This window comes from Pseudochaenichthys georgianus, chromosome 13, assembly GCF_902827115.2.
Source record: "Pseudochaenichthys georgianus chromosome 13, fPseGeo1.2, whole genome shotgun sequence".
NCBI lineage: Eukaryota > Metazoa > Chordata > Actinopteri > Perciformes > Channichthyidae > Pseudochaenichthys > Pseudochaenichthys georgianus.
Window position 1 is genome coordinate 40,223,669 of NC_047515.1, and position 16,541 is coordinate 40,240,209.

The 16,541-nt window shown below is 42.0% G+C and overlaps 1 protein-coding gene across 2 annotated transcripts; it reads left to right on the plus strand.

The window, feature by feature from the left end:
- The first annotated feature begins 310 nt into the window (after positions 1–310).
- sirt2 (sirtuin 2 (silent mating type information regulation 2, homolog) 2 (S. cerevisiae)) lies at positions 311–16,001 on the plus strand. 2 transcript variants are annotated; one of them, XM_034097559.2, is made up of 16 exons: positions 311–479; positions 621–673; positions 1,038–1,086; positions 2,298–2,408; positions 3,356–3,397; positions 3,486–3,592; positions 3,796–3,852; positions 3,981–4,049; positions 5,705–5,828; positions 5,929–5,988; positions 6,181–6,236; positions 6,407–6,483; positions 8,165–8,216; positions 8,304–8,371; positions 11,081–11,147; positions 14,073–16,001. In XM_034097559.2, exons 1-16 carry the CDS (start codon positions 464–466, stop codon positions 14,202–14,204), a joined length of 1,140 nt encoding a protein of 379 aa, XP_033953450.1. In that variant the 5' UTR covers positions 311–463; the 3' UTR covers positions 14,205–16,001. The 2 variants fall into 2 exon arrangements, with proteins under 2 accessions (XP_033953450.1, XP_033953451.1); XM_034097560.2 differs by lacking the exons at positions 311–479; positions 621–673; positions 1,038–1,086; positions 2,298–2,408 and adding an exon at positions 2,658–2,730.
- Positions 16,002–16,541: the final 540 nt, after the last annotated feature.

A 16,541-nucleotide genomic window follows, 5' to 3' on the forward strand; every position in this document is an offset into this window, starting at 1 on the left:
ACACCTGAACTGTTGAAGCAACATCCTTAATATTCATCCGGCTGCTTACAAAATATGTATCTATTTTCCTATCATATTTCAATAACTTGCATATAGGCTATTATTGCGCTATTTATTTCACTTTTTAAACTATTTTTATATTACTATTTACTTGCACTATATTTTCTATTCATCTGTGTTTTGTGTTGCACTGTTGGAGAAGCCTGTGACACAAGATTGTCATCGGCATAACTACACTGTAGCTATGTTCGTATGACAAATAAAGAACCTTGAACCGTGGTAGGAACCTATTACCTCATGGGAACTCGGTCACCACCAACCCGGACCGTGTTTCTGACGGACAACAACAACTGAGTGCTCGCTGTAGCATAAACCAGGAACCTGTCGTAACTTCGTGAAATCTGGGATTTAAATAATTTGTCAATCAGACCTTTGTGGTGAAAGCGTTTCAGTCTACGGATAAATGTCTGAAGCATCAGGTAGGAAGACTGTGTGATGATAAATGAAGTTTTAATTTAAATAAATAAACGGTGCTACACTGAGCTAGCCATAAAGCTAACAGCGCTTAACTCGAAGATACATTTTTTGACACAAGTGATATTTAATTTCTCCATTTTTAGAACGTCCTAAAAAAGAAGAAGAAGAAGAAGAAGAAGTTACGCCTGAACCCGAGGTTAGAAACATGTTATTTGTATGTAGCTAGACAATGTTAGCGAGTATCGAGTAGTATATATTCACAATGTCAACATGTCAATTCCTCCAAAAAAACCAATAGTAAAATAATAAAATGGTACATGCATCAAAATATATATGAAACACTAATAATAAAAACACTATTTATCGAGTTAGCGAGTACTTTTAGGTGGGGTAACTCTACTCGGCTGACTGTTAGCTTTCCAAACAAACACGTCACCTGTCATCGTCTGACTTCCGCAGATCTGGAGAAGAAGGCAGCCATTCACTAGAGTACTGCCTGTTCTCTTTATACATCCATGTGCATCCATTTTAATGTCAGCATTGTGGGGTTTGTTTTGTAGGAGGACTCGGACGACAGCAGTGGAGAAGAGGCTGCAGGAAACACAGAGAGTATGTGACTGTGACAGTGGTGCAAAAACATCAAATAGAAAGTCCAGCTAATAACAACAGCTGCTACATTATTGCACTGTTATTTTATAATGACATTTACTCAATTAAAGTACAATGTTAAGGTACTTGTATTTACATGTTATGCTACTTCATATTTCCACTCCACTAGAATTTCGAAAGCAAATATTGCACTTTTTACTCCTACTTCTAAGTTGCTACACCTTTTTCAGCTGAACATTTTAAAGGATGTAAACATTAATGCATAACTTATTATAATCCAGTGATTTAATACAGTATTACTCAGAAAATAGGACGTTATGCATAAATACTACGTGTAGTTGTTGTTCTTTACTTTTAACTGAGTATTTCAACACTAGTATTAATAGTTTAACTTAAAGGGGACCTATCATGCAAAATGCACTTTTTGATGTCTTCTACATAAATATGTGTCCCCGCTCCCCGGTGCGTCGGGGAACTCACGCAGCGTCAGAAAATAAAACCTTTTCTCTTTTCCTCCATACCCAAATCGTTTTAAAACGGAGGTACAACGAGCGATACAGATTTGCTGCCGACGGACCCACAGAAAGTTGCTATCAGAAACAATGCCTGACGTGTTTTGGACGTAATCTCGTCTTTGTTTACATTAGCAAGCCTCGCTAACACTCAGAGCTAACCTGTACTGGAGAGCACGTGTTTAAAAAGCAGGAAATAAAGAAAGAACTCACTTTGTGATAAACCCGCAAGAGAAAAAGCAATTGAGCTCCATACTGTTTCAGAAATAATCCTTGATGTGGTTTAGAACAGGATGGCGTTTTATCACTTTATCTCCGGTAGAATTCTGATCAGGCATTAGCTCCGCCTCCTCTTTTTTTTTTTTTTTAGCTAAGGACCCAAGATCCGCGTTTCTCTAACAGGGCTTCAAAAGAGAAGTATGAGCAGTAAGAGGCATGGCTACAACGGGGGATCTGTTTGGTATTTGAGGCAAAAAACTTCACAGACATGTTTTGTATAGGTATGGCCCTACAATACATGTTTCCAGTATAGCATAATAGGTCCACTTTAATTAAAACACTGGAGTATTTATTATACATCTGCTCCAACACTAAATGTTTGATTCATTCCTTTTGAACTTAACGATCCCATTTGTTTATTGTGTCTGAATGCATTGAATTGTGTTTTTAATGTTACTCTCTTCATCTGGTTGTCCTCAGTGGACTTCCTGCGTAACCTCTTCTCCAGCACGCTGGGCCTCGGATCACCAGAGAAAGTTCTGGATGATCTGACTCTGGAGGGAGTGGCACGATACATAAAGAGCGGCAAATGTGAGTTTGTGTCCGCCTCTCCGTTAGGGATGGGAATGATTCATCCAATATTCAAAATGATTCAGGTATTCGAATATAAATTATAAACATTTGTATTTTATTTTTATGGGAGGGGTAGTCTAAGTTGATTACATATTATCAAATGGATTCATTAAATGACAGTGCCAGGAAAATATCATATAAAACTTGGTTTGATTTCTATATTTATTTGAAAATGTATTTATTTATTAAAAACAATTATAAGTGTTGGGAATGCTCTCCCCTGCATGTCCTCCTTCGCCCTCTGACGCAGCAGACCAGCCTCGAGCAGCCGTTATCTCCCGTAAGGAGGGGCTGCCCAAGCAAGTTGTTGATGTTGCCAGTTTGTGACCGGGCAGCTCTCGGTCAGAGATAGTTATTGTTGTGGGACACCTGGAACACATCCTTCTCAGGTGGAGAGGACCCCGAGCCATAAGAGACAACAACTGTGATTCAGTGTCCTCAGCTGTTTAGTCTCTCTATTGAAGAATGTAGATTATCAGACTCTGAACTAGTTAACCCTGGAGCTGCAGGAGGGCTCTTCAGAATTGACGTGGCATCTCTACCGTGAAGTCAGAACCTCTGACTCTTGGACTTGTTTTGTGAGTTATCCGCGGCCGAAGCTCCAAATAAACCCATCAGTGTTTGCCATCAGAGCTCCAGCTCTCCCCGTGTCTCCTTTGAGTCGGCGACTCCTCCTGCATTGCTACGCAGAAGTTTCCCCACAATAGGATATCTCAATTCGGTTTATCGGTTAACTTAATAGTTTTTTTTGGGGGGTCGAATATTCGAATATAAATTTGCTTTCAAAAGTCCATCCCTATTATCCATCACATCATAGTGGATTGATTTTCTCCTGTTTACATATTGCATTTATTATATATATATTAGAGTATGAGTATTTCATGTCAAATATGTCCATCACACAGGTAAAAACATCATCTGCATGGTTGGAGCCGGAATATCCACATGTGAGTACCAGGAAACAATTACTTTTGAAAGCATCGTTTTGTTGTTAAGTGTTTAAAAAGTGACCATCAATATCCTCTCCGTCCGCAGCGGCTGGGATCCCGGATTTCCGCTCACCAGAAACTGGGCTTTACGCAAACCTGCAGAAATATAACCTGCCTTACCCTGAGGCCATCTTCCAGATCGATTACTTTAAGGTGGGTTTTGAATTATTATAATTTACGATTAGATACACAAGATAAGCTAAGAAGCCAAGTGTCCATGTTTGTTGTAGTGTAATGCCAAGATAATGCACATTTAAGAAGGGTCGTCTGAAAGCCCTTTGAAAGTTAGGACCTTAATCTAAGAAACAAAACACAGCTTACCAAACCAATGTAATAAAATGTCTCCTTCTTCTCAGAAACATCCAGAGCCTTTCTTCGCCTTGGCCAGGGAGCTTTACCCAGGGCAGTTTAAGGTAGTACACCACACACTGCTGCTTTGTAAGCCTCATACTCATTGTTGAAAACTGTTCGAAATGAACAAATACATCAAGTCTAAAATCCAACTTCAGAAAAACAGCCTCTTTTTGTTATTGCTGTTTAGCCGACAATCTGTCACTACTTCATGAAGCTGCTGAAGGACAAGGGTCACCTGAGACGCTGCTACTCTCAGGTAGGAGAACACTTCACACTCAATATGTCTCATATCTTATTTCCTACCTGACATCCAGAATACTGAGTCTCTCTCCATTTTCAAATCACGTCTTAAAGGTCCCCTGTTACCATCAATATATTACAGATATATACAAACATGTCTCCGAGTGTTTGGCTCCAAACACCAAACGGGTCATTGCAGCATTACCCATAATCCCCTCTGTTTCAGCCCTGTTTCCAAAGAGATTTAAAAAAAAAAAACACAATAGCCGCTTTCACACCTTTGCCGTACTTAGTTCCCAGCGCTTAGTGCCCCCATGGAACGAGGTACGGATCGCCTTCACACCGGAATAAGTTCCTGAGGCAAGATTACGCAAATGAAGCCGCTGACGTCACTTCTTCTTCTTCTGCTTTGGGTTTACTGGCAGGCCGCAAACCACTTCACGGCGTATACTGCCACCCGAAGTCCCCGGCGCTTTCACACCGGAGTACTTTTCCCGTTTAGTTCCGATAGTTCCTGGGATTTTACGTTCACACCAAAAAGAGAACTTAGTTCATGAGAACTTTTACCCCCATTTGCAGTGCCTGCTAGAGAGGTGGTGCTTTCCTGGGGAGAAACAAGTACCAATTTCTGATTGGCTGGGCGGATTGCAAACCACACCCCGTAAAACTCTGAAAAGTGTTGTGAAGTCGCCATTTTATTATCCTCGCATTAGCATTATTAGCATTAGCATTAGCCCAGCGCAGAAACCCAGAGAGACTAACGGCCCGTCCACACAGCGGCGTGCGTTGACGCTTCACCGTTCACTTTGAATGGGTTGACGTCACTTTTCGCCGAACTGCATCGTGGGAAGCGACGTGGAGCGTTGCTGGCGTGGCTCGCTGCAAAAGTTGAGCAATGTTCAACTTTTGACGCCTCGGCAGAAGCGCCAGCCAATCGAATCATATGCCAGTACAAGCTCTAGCCAATCAAACCGCTGCTTGTGTGTCAGGGGCGGGAGATTCATGTGATTGGTTGTTGGTCGAGTTTCAGACACGCCCGCCGGCAAGCGTCAACGCACGCCGCGCTGTGGACAGGCCGTAACTTATGGCAACACAAAAGAAAACATGGGAGCGGTGGAGATGAGGAGGTGTCGGCGTTCTGGCGATTTACCCGGAAGGCTTCAGTCGAAGCTGCTGCCAGTCCCCAACTCCGGGGATTTTCAGACAGGTTTTTATATACCGTACTTTTTGGACTATAAGCCGCGACTTTTCCCCCCATTTTTTTGTACAGCTAACGGCCACTAGGGAACCTCCTAAATCTATGGATTTTACAGGTACAATTAACCACCTTTAACACTATGGGCTCTAGGACCGGTCCGCGCCCGCCACCTTTAAGCCGGAAAAGAGTGAGACAGGTAGCGCGCCAAAGTAAAAGTGGAACCGAGAGACAGAACGAGAGCAAGACAGACGGACAATTTAGCTGCGGCGGCTGATATGCAGGTGCGCTTTACAGTCCGAAAGGTACGGTAAATGGATCAGGACAAAAAGAGAGAGAATCTTTTTCCCTGAAACTTTCAGAGTCTCTTTCGACAGAGAGGAGACGCATGTTTGTGTATAGAAGACATGAAAAAGTGGATTTTGCACCTTCTATAAATATTATATTGACGTATATCTGTGTGTGTGTTCATTCAGAACATCGACACCTTGGAGCGAGTGGCCGGATTAGAGGGAGAGGATCTGATAGAAGCTCATGGAACGTTCTTCACGTCTCACTGTGTCTCCTGCAGCAAGGAGTTCAACCTGGACTGGATGAGAGGTCCGCTCTCACTGGCCCTCACAAAGAAAACAGCTTCTGGTTGTTGAGCGATTGTGATTCCAGCCGTTTGAGACTTGAACCGCCTCTCTTCGCTTTGCAGATCAAATCTTTTCTGACGACGTTCCCCGATGTGATGCGTGCGGCAGTTTGGTGAAGCCAGGTCAGTTGATCGTTTCACTTCTTTTCATCCAATGTATTTGAGGTCCCTTGTTTCTCTTCCTGAAAGCCCTTTGGACCTTTCTGCACACCGTCTAATATCTGTCCTACTCTACAAACATGACAGTTGGATATATGCGTCTCTTTATCTCAACATGTCTTTGTACCTATGTGTCCCTTGCATCCTTTGACCCAGACATCGTCTTCTTTGGAGAGAATCTACCTGTCCGGTTTTTCACTTCAATGAAGATGGTGAGCACACACACACACACACACACCCACACACGGTGATATACAAATGTAGGAGATGTGTGTGTGTTTACATGGTGGTGGTTTTAAAGGATGCATGACAGGTTAAGAAAATATGACGTAACACCTCTGTGGGAATCAAAACGTTTACACTGTCTTCATTCACCTGTCAGGACTTTCCTCGCTGTGATCTGCTCATCGTCATGGGAACGTCTCTGCAGGTCCAGCCGTTTGCAGGTTTAGTCGGCAGGTACTGCAGATCAAGTTTCACGTCATACTGCTTTCCACAGACTCTAACTGTGACCGTCGAGCTCCCGTTGAAGCTATTCTGCATCATAAAAGATTTCCAGAAAGAATCTTCTAATCGTCTCCGCGCTTGAAGCTGAGGGATCTCTCCCCCGCATGTTTGCAATTTATCGTTCATTGCTCCGGTTACTAACATATATATAGGTTTTATTATTATGTATTTATTTCAACAAGGCCCGTGCGTACAAATACATTCATCTCAGAAAAGAGAGGGGGGGATTTATGCCAGGTCAAGTACAGGTCAATAAAATAATGCATAGTGCGGTTAAAATATAATATTACACAGTTCCAATGTTAAAACTCAGATTACAGGGTCGTTCATGTTGGCACGGCTGGTGGCTTGATATTCATCGTTTTGCACCATGAGAGAAAGAGAGAGTCAGACCAGGTTTTAAATTCAACTGGAAGAATATTCCAGTGTTTAAAGTTCACCTATTCTGCAAAATCCTCTTCTTCACGTATTATTTATTCAACATGTGTCCCCTCTTCTTCATGTCTCTCCTACATCAACCTGTGTCCCCTCTTCTTCATGTCTCTCCTACATCAACCTGTGTCCCCTCTTCTTCATGTCTCTCCTACATCAACCTGTGTCCCCTCTTCTTCATGTCTCTTCTACATCAACATGTGTCCCCTCTTCTTCATGTCTCTCCTACATCAACCTGTGTCCCCTCTTCTTCATGTCTCTTCTACATCAACATGTGTCCCCTCTTCTTCATGTCTCTTCTACATCAATATGTGTCCCTCTTCTTCATGTCTCTTCTACATCAACATGTGTCCCCTCTTCTTCATGTCTCTCCTACATCAACATGTGTCCCCTCTTCTTCATGTCTCTTCTACATCAACACGTGTCCCCTCTTCTTCATGTCTCTTCTACATCAACATGTGTCACATCTTCTTCATGTCTCTTCTACATCAACATGTGTCCCCTCTTCTTCATGTCTCTTCTACATCAACATGTGTCCCCTCTTCTTCATGTCTCTTCTACATCAACATGTGTCCCCTCTTCTTCATGTCTCTTCTACATCAACATGTGTCCCCTCTTCTCCATGTCTCTTCTACATCAACATGTGTCCCCTCTTCTTCATGTCTCTTCTACATCAACATGTGTCCCCTCTTCTTCATGTCTCTTCTACATCAACATGTGTCCCCTCTGTGGAAAGAGACTCTGAAAGTTTCAGGAACAAAGATTCTCTCTCTTTTTGATCCATTTCTATAAAAACCTGTCTGAAAATGAGCTGATCAGATTTTTCCCACTTGATGATGTCATAACGATGTGTTGTCTTGAGTAACCATTAGCCAATCAGCAACCAAGGTAACCCCCCCCCCCTTATCACCTGAATCTCCTCTAGAGCTCCATTGAGTTCTTTGTAACCAAGTCTCTCTCAGAGGGGCGTGGGGAGGGGCTCCTTATTTTCATCTAAAGTAACAGACAGAGAATCAGCACTTTGGAAACAGAGGGGATTATGGGTAATGCTGCAATGATCTGTTTGGTGTTTCAGCCAATCAGAGACAGGTTCTGGATATATCTGAGAGCTGTAATATATTGATGAAGAACTGTATAATATGGGACCTTTAAGTAATTTGTTTCCGTCCCTTGTTCCTTGCTCTCTCTCCTCTCTCATTAGAGTTTCTAAAAGTTGCCCCAGACTGCTCATAAACATGGAGAAGGCCGGGCAGGTGAGCGTTTCCCCCTCCATCAAACATGTCCTGCCTGTACGCTGACTATTCTTTACGTCACAGATGTATTCCCTGTTTCCTCCGCAGGCGGATCCTATGCTCGGGCTGCTGGGTTTTGGAGGAGGCATGGACTTTGAATCGGACAAAGCGTACAGGTGAAACTGAGAGACTTCCTGTCGCAAATTGTTCGGCTGGTTTACCTTTATTGTACCATTTCAACTTCTTATCCTGTATCTAGAACTTCTGATTGCATCTACCCAATAGAGAAGAAATCATCCAGGTTATACACATCGATCAGATTAAAGGGGAAAGAGATTATTTGGGATGATGAACAGTTTTTAAGAAATGTATCACCTGGGTCAAAATGATGAAATAATCAGTAATGGTTAGGGATGTAACGATATACCGAATATCGCGGTAAATAAACGTCCCAATACCGTCGTGAGACTGACAAAATCTACCGCGATTTAAAAAAAAAAAAAAAATTAAATTATTTTTTTTTAACACTTTTTTTTGTTTTAAACCTTTATTCAACCAGATGGTCCCATTGAGATCATCGATCTATTTTTCAAGAGAGACCTGTCCAACATGGCAGCAAGTAGGTTACAACATGAACATAAAACAACAGATAACACAAAAGGACATTGTATTTACAGGGCTACATGTACACACCTAGAGACACTGACAAGTACCAACAGTATATTTATATTTATATATCTCTCGTGAACTGTCAACCGGGGGGGGCGGTGTTATGCCGCGTGTGCATGCACCTTGCGGGAGCGCACACAGCGTAAAGCAAAACCTCCCAGACATGTGTTGATCTGTACGGCAAAGTACGGTTTGGAAACTATATCATTTCCTTTTGGAGGGCAAGCATACCACGGCATAACACCAGAGCCTCGCTGCGGGGAAACGTTGTCAAAATGACAGACTGCTTTCAGATTTTTCCGTCATTGTTAAATAAAATATTCGGTTAACGCGACCACTGCTGTCCCGGCGACATCAGTACCAAGCGAGAGAGTTCTTTCCAGAGCAGGGGATATTGTAAACGCCCAAACATCCCAGCTTATAAATACCTGGAAATGTGGACATTCTCATATTCCTAAAAACCTGTCTGATGATGCTGAGTGAGTGAGTTTGAGTTGAGTTACTTGAAAAACTAAAGTGAAACTTGATTTATTTTATTGCAGGGTCTGATTATTAAATGTTGAAAAAACAAAATTAGAATTTTTTTTTTTTTCCTTTATTATTCAATATCGCGATAAATACCGTACCGTGGACTTGTTATCTCGATATTATCGTACCGTGAGTTTTTGGTATCGTTACATCCCTAGTAATGGTTGATAAACAGTATATCATATTAAATGTGCATGTATTTTATCCACCAGTTTGAACTAAGCATCAACTTCCAGGTTTGAAAAGATGCAACGAAAATGACCCTATACTTCTCACTTGGTTTATTTTCTCACTAAACATTTTTCTAGTACGTTCATGCTCTCAATTTTTGTTTTAAGGCTTCTTAAATACAGCATGATGTTCAGTGTGTGATTTATTATGTAATCTGTTAAAGCAGTGTATGCTTTAGGTCTACCTCGTGATTGACAGGTTGCTAACAGAGTTGTTTGGTTTGGATGTTGTCAGTTTTTACAACTTTAGACCTGTCTTGGTTCATTTTCAGTAAATGTTAATTGTAACGTTTTAATTTTCTATATTATCGGTTCCCAACCTGTGGGCCTTGTCCCCCTAGTGGTCCGCAAAGGCATTGCAACTGGGCCGCCAAATTATTTTAATTTTGTACAGGCTAAAGACACAAACATGGACATAACAATAGCATATAGGAGATGACATTATCATCTCAGACAAAAACAGAAGTAATAAGTATACAGTCACTTCAACATTTCACAAACAAAAATAGGTTGACAATCAAATACCACCAAAAACACAACATGGGAAGCATATTTATTGTTCCTTTAGATCCACTCTTCGTTAGAGCTCATTATTTCCCATGTCACGGCGTGTTCAGCCACCCTTTGATTTTGTGTGGCAATAATTGTATCCAAAATAAATTGTATTTGTATCTACTCTTCAAACACCTTGAATTAAGATTACTCCTTGATTGAGTTTTAAAAATATGTATTGTAGCCAAAACAATAGTTGTATTTATTAACTGTGTGCGGTCTTCATCTAAAAGCCCAAATACAATATTAAAGGGTGTAAATGTAGATTCAATATTTGCCGCCAAATAATTTGCCAAATATTATAATTTGTGTGGAAACATTTTCATTATTAAGATTTATTTGGATTTTAACCTCTTTTCCTTTCTCTTGCTTGATCCTCCGTAGCAACGGTCATTACAGTCCTTGACAGCGGTCTGTTCTACTGGATTAACAACGTGTCACATGTTTTGAATCGACCAATCAGAACTTTATTTAGCCTCCGTATTGCTTATGGTTGAATGTGGGCCGCGGGAAAACATGTGCCCTGAGTTGAAAAAGGTTGGATATCAATAAGGCCCGATTAGGCGTTGATATGATGCAGTTCGGCTTTCCGCCACCAGGGGGAGCCAACGCATTCACTTTGACCTGACATCCAAACATTGTTGCTTGTTGACGACACCACTGACAGTGTGTTGAGTCATCTCTGACAGCGCATGTTAACAAAACCCCTCTAACACGCCCGGGAAAGTGTTTGTAATATTATTCACGATTCCAGGCTTTTATTGTCATTCCTACATAGCTACAGTGTAGTTATGTCGATGACAATCTTAGGTCCCAGGCTCCTCCAACAGTGCTTATGCTTTAGAGCTGGAAGTAAACACATGTAATGGAGATGTGTCTGTGTTTTAACACTGTGTTGTTCTCCAGAGACGTGGCTCACATCAGTACATGTGATGACGGCTGTTTGGCCCTCGCTGAGCTGTTGGGATGGAAGGTAAGTTGCATCTGTCATAGTTCATGCTAATTCTCACATCTCTTTGTATTTTCTCCTGTGACATGTCTCTATGCTTTAATGTTCAAAAGGCTCTTTGATGTTCTCGTACGGCCTGTGCTGCACAAACAAATCTATACAACACACTGTAGGAAAGGGAATGGGGCCTCTTAAAAGATGCATTTCTTGTTTGAGGACAATCCATCTGCCAAAACTATCACACACACACTTACCCTAAATACTCCTGGGCCGTTGAACAACAAATACAGTAATGGTGTCATGGCCGCTGTTATTCAAACACAATCACTTTGGAGCGTTGTTTGTTCACATACCATTAACTGATTTATATCATATTTGACGCCTAAAAGCAAAATGGATTTCTTATTGGCTGTTTACTGTATTTTCTGATATATGGAGTGATACAAAAGGAGTGCATGCTCTAATTGTAGTGGTATTAGGCATGTTAAAGGTGGGGTAGGTAAATCACTTCAGAAACACTTGTTATATTCCATGGAATGCTCTCAACGTCCTGACAGCAATGAATACATTAAATAAATATCATCTCTGGAAGCCGTGGCGCTGTAAAAAGCACGACCAATCATCTGAGCCGGCTAAAGTAACTGGACGGCCTACCTGCCTGTCAGCCTTCCATCTGGGCACACACTTATCTCGTGCCCTCATTGGTCATGTGCGCGTTGTGCGTGTTGGAGGAGGGGCTCTGTGAGGAAGTAGCAGATTATTTCCGGTTGTGTATTTTTCTTCTTTCTCGCGCACTCGAGCTGGTTTCGCCATTCTTACCTACCCCACCTTTAAAGGCCTGTTATAAAGATATTGAATACTATTGGAAAGGGGAGAAATCCATTCATGTTCGGACGTTATCTTCTTTGCCTTCGCTAACTGTACGGAGGCTCAGTCACTGGTACATTTTTATATACAAAGCCATGTTAGGGAAAGAAGAGGGGACACATGTTGATGTAGAAGAGACATGAAGAAGAGGGGACACATGTTGATGTAGAGGAGACATGAAGAAGAGGGGACACATGTTGATGTAGAAGAGACGTGAAGAAGAGGGGACACATGTTGATGTAGAAGAGACGTGAAGAAGAGGGGACACATGTTGATGTAGAAGAGACGTGAAGAAGAGGGGACACATGTTGATGTAGAGGAGACATGAAGAAGAGGGGACACATGTTGATGTAGAGGAGACATGAAGAAGAGGGGACACATGTTGATGTAGAAGAGACATGAAGAAGAGGGGACACATGTTGATGTAGAAGAGACATGGAGAAGAGGGGACACATGTTGATGTAGAAGAGATATGAGGAAGAGGGGACGCATGTTGATGTAGAAGAGATATGAGGAAGAGGGGACACATGTTGATGTAGAAGAGACATGGAGAAGAGGGGACACATGTTGATGTAGAAGAGACATGAAGAAGAGGGGACACATGTTGATGTAGAAGAGATATGAGGAAGAGGGGACACATGTTGATGTAGAAGAGACATGGAGAAGAGGATTCTGCATAATAGGTGACCTGTAACTGCATAGTGAGATATACTATACTAGTTTGCCCCTGAGGAGGTCCTGAGGTGGTCCTGAGGTGGTCCTGAGGTGGTCCTGAGGCGGTCCTGAGGAGGTCCTGAGGTGGTCCTGAGGAGGTCCTGAGGAGGTCCTGAGGTGGTCCTGAGGTGGTCCTGAGGCGGTCCTGAGGAGGTCCTGAGGAGGTCCTGAGGTGGTCCTGAGGAGGTCCTGAGGAGGTCCTGAGGAGGTCCTGAGGTGGTCCTGAGGAGGTCCTGAGGTGGTCCTGAGGAGGTCCTGAGGAGGTCCTGAGGAAGAGTTGCAGCAGAAGCCACTCCAGAGAGAAGGCGAGAGCTTTTGAAAGTGGTGCTAATCTATTTCTCATCTTCCTGTGTGACGCTGTGGTCGACCCGTCACCACAGAGGACGGACTCCACAGCAGACACTCTGTCTCTATTACCGTCTTCATCTGTTCTCTGAGGCTCCACGTGTTCAAGTTACGGTCTATTTATTCATTTGGTATTTTATCTTTTCTGGATTATCATTTTTCCTCTTTTATGCATTTGTTTGTTTATCTTATATGTGTTGGTTTATGATTTTGTTGGTTTTTAAATAACAAATGTATTTCTTTAAGAAAAAAAATATATATATTACTTGTTAGACGCTTTTATCCAAAGCGATTTACATACTCAATACGGTGGGCAATCCCCACAGCAGCAAGTTGGGGTGAAGCGTCTCAGGGACACAACGACATGCTGACTGCAGTGGGGTTCGAACCTGTGACGCCCCCGAACACCAACGCACAACCCACTGCGCCACACGCCTCATATGTTAATCATTTCGTTTTTGGGAGAAAGGGTGGGATTAAATAAACTTCTTCCCACCCCTTTTCGGATGTGTAATTAAGTAGATTATTTGTGTATATATAATTTAGAGTCAGTAATATTTTTGTTTATCAATTTGACACTGCTTAAAGGTAGGGTAGGTAAGAATGGAGAAACCAGCTCGAGTGCGCTAGAATTTGAAAATACGCAACCGGAAAAAATCTGCCACTTCCTCACAGAGCCCCTCCTCCAACACACACGAACGCGCACATGACCATTGAGGGCACGAGGTAAGTTTGTGCCCCGATGGAAGGCTGACAGGCAGGAAGGCCATCCAGTTACTTTAGCCGGCTCAGATGATTGGTCGTGCTTTTTACAGCGCCACGGCTTCCACAGATGACTTGTTTGTATGGATTTATTGTCAAAGCATTTAATATATTCATTGCTATTGCCCCACCTTTAAGTTTGTATAGTATTATAATTCTCATGTTTCGTTTCATTTCATTATTATTATTTATTTTTTGGTATCATTGAAATAAATCAAACCAAATCCAAATCCTTTATCTGTGCCTCGTCTTTTGTTCCAGGAGGAGCTGACGGAGCTGGTGAAGAAGGAGCACGGCAGGATCGACAGCCAGGACCAGAGAGAGAAGAGCAAAGGAGCGGCAGCCAATGAGAGCTCTGCATCCGAGGCACCGACGGCTAAAAAGGAAGAGTAACTCGTCCTTTTAGAGAAGCTCCTGGAGGGATGTCAGAGTTTCGCTTGGCCCTTAAAGAGAAATTGTGATACAAAGGTTTTGGTTTGGAATTGAAGCTCATCTTAAAATGTCATTCTGAACAACGTCCATCTTGAAATCACTGTGTGGAAGGACTTGGGGAAACAAACACAAGTCGTTGAGAGGCTGAAGTCTGACGCATGGTTGTCTTTGTCTGATGCGCTACCAAAAACACTTTGCTGAGATAAAAGGAATCTGGGAAATATCTTAAATTAAAAAGGCCCTGTTATGCTTTTTGGCTTTCCCCTCTGGTTTCTGTGCATGTATAATCTGAAAAAGCTTAAACACATTGTACCTGATTGGCTAAGGGGCGGGACATCTCTAAGCGGTTGACCAACCACAACAGAGCCGGCCAGCTGACCAATCTGGAGAGCAGACTGGGCTCTGGTTTCAGACAGAGGGTGAAAAGAGGTGCTGCACAGGCAGTATGAGAAAAGTAAAGACATTTTTGAACATTAAAGCATGCAGACATGTCCCAGTGGAGACACTGAGTACTGATATGAAACTGAGAATGGGCAGAATAGGTTCCCTTTGATGAAGAAAACATTATAATATGCACCCATATGTTATCTGAATAATCAAAACGATGCGGACTTCAAAAATAGAGCGACTCTTCAACCCTTTCGTCCACAATCACCTCACAGGTGAACACATCGAATATCCATTTGACCAACCCATAGTGATCACACAACATTCATAATATAATAATAATACATTTTATTTGTAGGCGCCTTTCATGACACCCAAGGACACCGTACAATTTAAAAAAAAGAAAAAAACTAAATAAAATAAAAGCTAATCGGCAACAGAACATGATAAAAAAATAACATGCAACATTTAACAAACCTCACAACAACAACGTTCCACTGTGAGATGTATGGCTCCTGCGCTGTGGTTTAAGCTTGTCAATTGCACTTTACTGACATGTATCTACTTTCCTTACTTGTTTTTTTGCATAATTTGATTCCTCAGCTGTATATTTTTCTTTAAAAGGCAGTTCACTCTATGCATGGTTTGCAAAAGACGGTGGCAGGGTATAGCTGCTACCAAATCGTAGCATTTGAATCATCACTGCTGAAGTATACAACAAGGACTTCACTATAATGTCTCTTAATCCCGTGATTTGGGCTAAGCCACTTTTTTCAATTTAAAATCACTCACTCAAATCTGTCCTGTCGGTCAATGACCTCTAAAGTATTTCACACGATGAACTTCCTGATAGGAGAGCGGAGGTAGTTGTAAAGTTTACAGTTGGCTATGTGGAAGTTTTAAAGTGTTTTATTTTATATGAACCGTGTCTTTCATCCGGACCCTGTACATGGTGCAGTAACAGTAACTCTGCTCTTGTCAGTCAAGAGGACTTTAGGAGGTCTTTGGTTGATTTTGCTGCAGAAACAAAGGACAAGGATACACATTTAGTTTAGATTGTATCCTCATAAGTTCAAATACAGATACGTTCACAAGGAAGACGTGACAAAGTTATCTGAATCTTGAGAATAGAAGGCATTAAGGAGATAGTATTTCAAATGTATGTTTACTAACAAGTTGTCTTAAGTGTGACAATAAGTGCTTAAGTAAGGTGTAGTTAAGGAGATGTTGATTCATGGAAAATGATTTTGGTTATCTGAATTGACATGATTTGTCGCATCATGAGGGTTTGGACACGGTCACATTACCATCTGTACAAATTAATGTAAACCAGTTGAAAAATCCTGCAATAAAAGTAACATTTATAAAGCCGATGATGTCCTTTTGTCATTTTCAGGAAGGAGCTAATCCAACTCTGGTCATTTTCCAGCCTTTAGTTCAGGGGTGGGGAACCTCCGGCCTCCGGGCCGTATACGGACCGCGAGACCATTTGGTACGGCCCTCGAGGTAATTTATAAACACGCTAAAAAGAAAAAAATTAAAGAAATCTAGAGCGCAAAATAATTAAACAAGTGAGTGCCTGTTTTTCCTGGCCAAGGTCAGGGTCCTTGAACACAACACAAGCCTAACGTGTCTTCACGTGGTATATGTCTCGTCTGAAAGGAGTGCTGACAGAGAGCACGCCGCTCCAGCCCTTCACATATTGCAGTACTCATAAGGAGCCGTACACATGCCGCAGTGTTTACGTGGCTGTGTCTTTAGTTGTAAGCACAGTGGCGATCTGTTGCTATTAGCATCTGGTTAGCTAGCTATGCTAACGAATTTAAAGAGCTTTTCTACAACCAGGTGGAAGAGAGCTCTCTCCTGAGAGGCTCAAATAGCCTCAGCTCAGTGAGGTTAAGGCACACCTTG